General features: G+C 29.1%; 1 protein-coding gene across 1 annotated transcript in view; it reads left to right on the forward strand.

The window, feature by feature from the left end:
* LOC111628142 (anoctamin-1-like) overlaps positions 1–8,567 on the forward strand; it is a 26,283-nt gene that overhangs the window by 8,524 nt on the left and 9,192 nt on the right. The window contains exons 6-9 of the mRNA XM_023371872.1: positions 3,241–3,375; positions 3,453–3,613; positions 7,706–7,788; positions 7,865–7,933. Of these exons, the coding sequence (XP_023227640.1) occupies positions 3,241–3,375; positions 3,453–3,613; positions 7,706–7,788; positions 7,865–7,933 (448 nt within the window). The remainder of the gene's footprint in view (positions 1–3,240; positions 3,376–3,452; positions 3,614–7,705; positions 7,789–7,864; positions 7,934–8,567) is intronic.

Below are 8,567 nucleotides of genomic sequence, written 5' to 3' on the forward strand. Positions count from 1 at the left end.
AGTGTTTCCTCAGAAAATACTGTACTGTACTTGTATGTATTGTTTACTTGAGAATATAACAGAGAATAAACTGCCCAAATACCCTTAAACAAAGGAAAACTACATACTTTATGAAGGCATAGAGCCTTTACTACATGAAAATGAAAATTAATGAATACACTGTGTACAGTAATTTACCTGATAAGACAGACCTCAGAAAAATACTTTACGAGAGCTTTTATACTTTTATAAAGCTGTCTATAATGAAAATTAATTAACTAAGGATTTTTTTGCACTGCCAGGGTGTGACCGAGTTATCCGGAGTGACGGGTTATCGAGAGCCGAGTTTTCGAGGTTCTACTGTAGTAGGATTTTAACTTGAATTTGTTTATGTTGCTCTGTCAACATAAACAACATAAGCAGTATCCATGTCATCTCCCATCTTGGACCCACCTGTGTAAATTCTAAACATAAGATGATCATCAAGATAATCAAAGAAAATGTAAAGCTCAAGCTGCCTAGATGGATGATAATATAACAAAAAGGAAGGGCTTTTGTCAATGCCAAAATACTGAATGTCAGCAATCAGAGTCAAACTAGTAGAATCTTGCATTCCATAAGAATTTTATTGACATCTGAGTCATTGTAATTTCACCAGGGTAGGTTGATGAGTTTCCCATACCAAATTGTTTGTTTAATAACTAAGTCTATCAGAGGGAATCATGACATGACCAGTAAGATGTTGGTTGGTGCTTTTCTATAAACCTTTCAAATGCAAAGAGCCACTATTCTCTGGATAGACACCTGTTTCTGTCTGTTGTGTACTTTGCTAGTCTCATGACCCTAAACCTGTATGGTGTACAGGAGAGCAGGTTCAATAGCTCTCTGTAAGTAATTTTATAGCACAAAAGTAATATGCCTGTACTTTTGTTACCAGCTATGAGAGATGTATTTTTCAATACAGCTTGTTAGTTTTACTTTTGTTTTGTGTGTCTACAATCATGGGTGACCATGCATCCACAAGTGGAATGTATTTTGAAACCTTTGACAACATAAATGATGAGTAGATCTACACATTTCTGACTTACTATGACAAACAAAATATTGTGGATGCCTTAAAAATTTGTAGCAAAATTTTAGAAAAGTTAAATATTATAAAGGAACCAGCAAATGAATTAATAAGCAGGAAAGTGATTGTTTTTGGGAGAAAAATTTACTGAAGGAATTATTGAAGTTTCAAAAGACTAGCATTTTAATGAAGATGTTGAATTACTTTTACCACATGAAGACATCACAGAAGAAGACAGCAACATAAAAAGATCACAGTCCTTTGATTTACCCACAAGCAAGTGTATGTTTTCAATGGCTCTTCTACCAGCTAACATTCCATGTTGGATAATGAAGAATAATACCAGCTGAAAATGAAGAAAGTAAACATAAAATATGTATATCACAGGATATGAAAATAAAAATTCTGAATTTGCCGAGACAGCATCCAAACTGGAGTTTGAAAACAATTCATAAGCATGGAAATAGTATGCTTCATAACAAAAACCAATTAAAATTATGGCCAGAGCAAATTGAGAAAGGTGGAAGAGTAAAAGAAAAAGTCAACAATTAAAATTGATGATAGTGTTATGTAACTTACCATGAGAATCTAAAGTGTCCTAATCATAGTATGTGTGGTGAGGGCATGCCAGTCCAAATGTTGGAGAAAATGTTACAAGAGTACTGTTAGTTTGAGTATATTTGGATCTATTCTGAGTAGAAGAAGCTAAAAACATGTCAATATTTATGAATATGAAACTGTGATCACTGGCAGATGTGGTGTTGGAAGGATAACAGCCGTTGATCCTAGGAGTCATGTGTCTATCTTTAACATTATATCTATCCAACTCTCCTGTAGAACAAGTAGGTTAGAAGGATCTTATATTAAGAGATGTGAAGTTAAGCTATTGTTTTGTTAACCACAGTTTCCTTAGGATCTTTTATTGGACTATGAGTCACAGACTTGGCATTAAAATAACTCCTATTAGTATCAGTTTATCTTTCTTTGTGTTCAGGAAATTATGTGTTTCTTCAATGGCTGTCTCTGTGTCTTCCGTGTTTAGAATGTAGATGGAAGATATGTATATGTCAAGGTATTATTTGATATACAAATAGTGGTAATATATATAAAGACATAATTTATTCAGCTTGCTCCTGTAGCTCAATGATTCATTCCTGACTTTGGGATTCCTCTATAGCCTTATTAACATATCATTAATCAAGCTATTCTGTCTACATTTCCCAATCTATGACCCAAAAGGGAGTAGATTGAGTGAACTGCCAAAAGATCGTTATTTTTGAATGGTTATCTGTGTAGATAGTTGAGTTACCATCCTCACTAATTTGCCAGCTGTGAAAATTAGCAAGTGTGTTAGAATAAATATTTTCTTTAAGACTAAAAAACTCACAGACATGACAAGAAAACTGAAAATAGCAAAAACACAAGAAAGATGATTAAACACACTAGCAGAATACCAAGAACAAACTAATAAGAATGACCCAAAAATGTAAAACACCCTAAAAACTGAAATACAATAAAACTGCAAATCAAAAACCTACAAACTACTTAAGTACTACTTAATACAACTTAAAAAACTATTTAAAAATAAGATTATTAACTAAATACAAGCTAGATAAAAACTGCAAAATACAACAAACAGTAAAAAGAAGGAAGGACATACCCTCCACAACCTATTGCAACAGTAGGAGCTGGAAACAGTCCAAAAATAGAGAAAGCACTAAATTTAAAAACCCAAACTAATGCAAAATTAATAAGGGAACCAAGAACTAACAAAATACTAAGAAACACTAAACTAATATAATCCCATCTAACTAAGCACTAGTCTTTGTTTTAGTTAGTAACCAAACTAGTCTTTGTTTTAGTTGAAGGTGCTAACACCACCAGCTAAAACAAAAAGCAGAAAAATTTACAGAACTAACTAAATAACAACTAGAAATAAGGCAACAGAAAGAGACCTGAATTTCTACTGGCAAAGAAATATTACATTATCTCAATCATTGATCTTGAAATTACCATTCAACCTACAAAGAAATCAAGTCTGATGGAAGTCAAAAATAGAAAAAATAAGTAGATAGATTACATATATTGCTCATTTCATTTGTCTCCAAACATATGTGATATAACTAGGGACTATTGTATTTTTGTAATATAATTGAAAAATAATATAAAATATTTCTTTTAATAAATTTTAGGTGCTATTTTGGAGTTAAAATTGGATTATATTTTGCATGGCTAGGATTTTATACTTACATGTTAACTTCTGCTTCAATAGTAGGAATTCTCTGCTTTATATATGGATGCATAACTCTTAACAAAAATGTTCCCAGGTTTGTATTGTAAATTTAATTTTTTACTAAAAATTTTATATTGCATGAAGATTCATAAAATATAATTTATTTAATAGTAAAGAAATTTGTGGAATTATGAGTAATGTGACAATGTGCCCTTTATGTGAAGATGAATGTCGATACTGGAAACTTGGAGAATCCTGCAATGCAGCTTCTCTTACTTATTTGTTTGATAATGCAGCTACAACTTTCTATGCAATATTTATATCTATTTGGGGTATGAATTAATTCAATTATTTTGTTTCATTCATTAAAAACATTTCTTCATTTATTATTCATTATTTCATTTCATTTAATATCATGATTGTGATATTATATAAAATAAAAAGTATAATTTTAATAACATCCTTTATGGTTATCTCTGGTAAAGTCAGTATCATATGCTTTACTCACTAGACATTCAATAAAAATTTTACCAACAGATAATAGTTATTTAATTTTATAAGAATCATGTGTTTCAGTTCTTAGAATGGCCTATTTTTAATATTTTGAGAATATAAATTTATTATAAATTAGACATCCTAAAAAATATTAAATTATTGTTCAGCTAATTGATTTAGTTTAAAAAATATATTAATTGATATTGTAATGATTAAGAAGTATCTATATTAAAAGTATAATATGAATTTATGTATTCAAGAAAGTTTACAAAAATACCAAATACTTTTTTGCCCCAAATCTTACAAAGACTAAATATTATTTTATTATCTTCCAAGTATTCCATAAACAGAAATTAATAATTGAGGACTGGAAGCTTGGACATTTTGTAGAATTATAACATACAAGGCATTCATAAATTAAATACTTTTTTACATGTAAACAATTGTTGCATAGTTAATGTAGTTTTATTTACTTTTTTCAGTTTTAAATAAAAACTTGTATATTTTTTAAAAACTGTCAATTTAGATAAAAGTTTCAGACATCACTATTATAATAGTTATGTCTGAAACTTTTATCTAAATTGACAGTTTTTAAAATATATATAACTCTTCAGGCAGATGCACATGTAATGCATTAAAAAACAACAAATTTTCAGCAATGATTACCATCTGTTGTGACAACATTGTTTGACAGTCTGGTGCAAGTAGACACTGATGTGGTATTTGTAGTATTGTCTTGCTTCTGACAGCTACTAGTAACATTGATTTTCATGTGATTTGATGTTTTTAAAATTAATATCCTGTGATCGTTTTATGTGGTGTAAAATTTAAAAGTAGCTTTTGATCGAAAACCTCAAAATACCTCATAAACATGTATTAATTCCTTAAATTGTTCTCTTTTCTTATCAAAATAAGAAAATAATTTTAAAATACAGGTAACCCCCGTATAACACTGGAGTTACATTCCAAAAAATTACTGTGTTATGCGAATCCATGTTATACGAAACAAAGAATTAGTGCAAAAAGGGGGGTTAGGTTCCAAAAATTAAAAACATGTTGTTAAACCCTTATTTAAATCGGATTTATTATTCATTTTTTTTATAGATAAAATACTTATTATTTAAGTAAATATTTTACCAGAGGATTATTCAGTTTATGTGATGATTTCAGCATGAGAATCATCAACTGGTAACAGTTTGTGGGTGTGTTCGTTAATAGTGGTCGCTCTGCAACAAGAATGCGCTGCTGTTTGTAGGCATTTAGGAACAACGGTGAAAGAAAGATGGTGGCGCCTGCACTATCGATAGTATTGTGTGGAGGAATCTATAATTCTAAAATGAGCTTTGAGGCAAAAGAAGGGTCCCAATTGTAAAATTTAACCATTAAATTGATTATTTGTTGAAAGAGCATTCAAAGTAGCCATGAAAACAATTAGAATGCTCGCATGGAGTTACACGGAGCTATAAAAATTTCATGTTGTACGAGGGTTTTACCCAATTCCCAAACCGTGTTAGAGTGAACCCGTTCTATAAAAGCACCATGTTATATGGGGATGTTCCCAATTCTCGAACTGTGTTAGAAGAAATGCTATAGAAGTGCCGTGTTATACGGAGGTTACCTGTACAGCATTTAAATGAGCATAGCAGTCATTTTAATCTTGAATATTTATGTTAAGTGCACAGTAAAAAACAAAACATCACTTGCTGCATATGGCTGATCTTCCACAGGTGGCATTGCAATTTCAGTATTCACTTTTCCTTTCCAGTTACATCCTTTATGGTTATCTCTGGTAAAGTCAGTATCATATGCTTTACTCACTAGACATTCAATAAAAATTTTACCAACAGATAATAGTTATTTAATTTTATAAGAATCATGTGTTTCAGTTCTTAGAATGGCCTATTTTTAATATTTTGAGAATATAAATTTATTATATTTAAATAGAATGCTTTAGTTTTTAACAGATATAAAGAAAATTTGATTTGTCTTAAAATGTCATTTTTTATTTTTTTGAGTGTGTTATGATTTTTCTATATTTTTATGTAATTTGTACGAAAATTTATGTATGTAATTAATGTAAATGATGAAAATTTATATGTAATATAAAATATATGTAAATGGATGAAGACTAATTTAACTAACTACTAATACATTAAAAAAGTGTCTAGTGGTACTTGTAACTATGGTTTATCCTATATTGTTTTAAAATTATATAAATTATTTTAAACATAGAAACTAAAATATTAAAATACCTAAAATTGAATGTTATTTATAATTTTATTTAATTTCATTAAAATAAAAAACAAACAATAAAAACTTTTTCTTATATAATACAGTGGGTGATTGGTTAACGAACAGATCGGATAACGAACACTTTTGCGAAAAATTTTTATGTTTGAACAATGAACACATGATTGGATAACAAACACCCCAAAGAACAAACACAAGAAGAAGCGACGTAAAATAATGAATACCGATTGGTTTTCCCTTGTCTTCGGGCAACAATTCGAAACTTTTCGGAGTGTGGGAGACGTCGACATTGACGCTCAAGCTGGTATATACTGATCGGATAGTATTCCTTCAAACTTTGATACTCTCCCTTGTAATTCCAGCCTTTTATTTTTCTGACAAAACAATTCTTATATGTATTTGCGAGAATGTCAGGTAGGCACTCGTTAAGTTTTGCATCTGTTTTTCTTTTCAAAAGGTGAGAGTATAATAGCAAAGGTAGAGAGTAGGCAGAAGATGCCTAATGTTGCTAGGCAGTATGGTGTGAACAGATCTACAGTAGGCCGTAGTTCAATCTGATTTAAGAAAAATACTGTATAATCAAGAAGACTCAAACAGCTGAAGAAGTAACAAAAATTACGTCTGAGAAATAAAGAACATCGAAAAGTTCATAATGGAACCTGAAACGGATCTGACAACAGAAGAACGCCAAGAACTCTTGAATGAAGAACACCAAGAAACTCGGCGAGATATGTTTTCTTTTGAAAAAGAGGATTAATGCCAATATCTGTTATTAAAGATCCTTTGAAGAAGTGGGAGAATGTCAGAACAACGGTCTTAGAATGGCATCCAAACCAGGTTGAGGCTTGGGGATTTCTACAATTTCTATTAATTACAGTACTTACAAAAAATCCTGAAGAAGAAAGAAAAGCAATTGACATTAGACAGATTCTTTAACCCTTTCAAATGGAAAAACATGACTAATAAAAACACAAGACTGTGTATGTATGTATTTTTATTATTACATATAAATAGTATATAAGAAAGTAAGAAAGTATATATTTTTTATTTTTGGGAGGTCTCCAGAACGAATTAATTAAATTCCCATTAAAACCTATGGTAAATAGATAATCGGTTAACGAACAATTCAGATAGCGAACAAAGTCTTGGAATGGATTATGTTTGTTAACTGATCACCCACTGTACATAAAAATTGCCTAAAGAATTCTTTTAGGTATAAAAATAATTTATTCTATCAAAATTTATTTATTAATTCTAATTAACATAACAGAAAATTTATTAATTTGATTAAATGATTGATTTATTATCTATTGATAGTTTAAATTAAGTTTTATGATGCATTCTTTTTTATATTAAACAGAAAAATTGTACAATCTTTTTATGAAAGCTGTGCAATCAATAAATAATGAATAAATTAATCTGTAAAAATTTATAAAACTAACTATTATATTTCTGCAGAAAAAACTTGTATAATATAGTTATGTCAAATAATAAAATCTTCATTAATATTAATTTATTAAATGTTTATTTTATGTTCAATTATACTTTTATAGTTATAATACAGAAACATTTCAAATAATTGACTGAATAATGAATTATAGAATTAGTAGTATTATTATAAACATCATTCATTTTCTAGTAAACATTCTTTTAATTAAAAAAAATTTGAAATTAATTAGGAACTGTGTTTTTGGAATTATGGAAAAGATACTCAGCACGAATAACATATCGTTGGGATCTTGCAGGATATGACAGTACAGATGTAAAATTATTTTAATTAATTTTCAAAATTTTATTTGATATTTAAATATAATATTAAATTTATTATTAAACTTTAGGAACACCCACGACCAGAATATCTTGCTAGACTTGCTGATGCAAAAAAGAAATTAAATGTTGTTACTGGAGTAAGTGTTAATTACATTAATATTTTTTATTATGTTTAAATACTTAAATCTCATATCTTTTATATGTGACTTAAGTATTAATTTTTATGAAATAAAATCAAAAATATTTAAAATTTTTAACTGGCATTAAAAATATAAAACTGAATTTTTAAGTATAGATAACATTGTCTCAGAAATGAATCTTCAAAGCATTATGGTACTTTAAAAATCATGATTAAATGTAAATTTATATTTATCAAAAACTGTAAACAATACTTAGAAATCAAATTTTAAAACATTTTCATACCTTATCTATATATATATATATATATATAAATGGACGTATATGAGAAGATCAAATCGGAAGAAGCCTGTACATAATGGCCGGGTTTTATTGCGGCTTTTATCTCTGCTCGAAAGAAAACAATTATTCTTAGATTCACGTACTTTGTCAAATTTTCGGCCGATTTTCTTGGCTTGACTTACCGATTTTCTTGGCTTCCTTTTCGCAAAAATAACCATTCTTCCGGGAGCAGTTTTGCCCGATCGTGCCATTATTCGAAAAATTTTCCACGCAATCGTCGGGAGCTTCACCCCGTACTTCGAATTAAAGATTTTTTAAATGTATTATTAATATTAAACGTAGAATTGACAA

This window comes from Centruroides sculpturatus, unplaced genomic scaffold (assembly GCF_000671375.1).
Source record: "Centruroides sculpturatus isolate CEXI.00-Female unplaced genomic scaffold, Cexi_2.0 scaffold447, whole genome shotgun sequence".
NCBI classification, from domain to species: Eukaryota; Metazoa; Arthropoda; class Arachnida; order Scorpiones; family Buthidae; genus Centruroides; species Centruroides sculpturatus.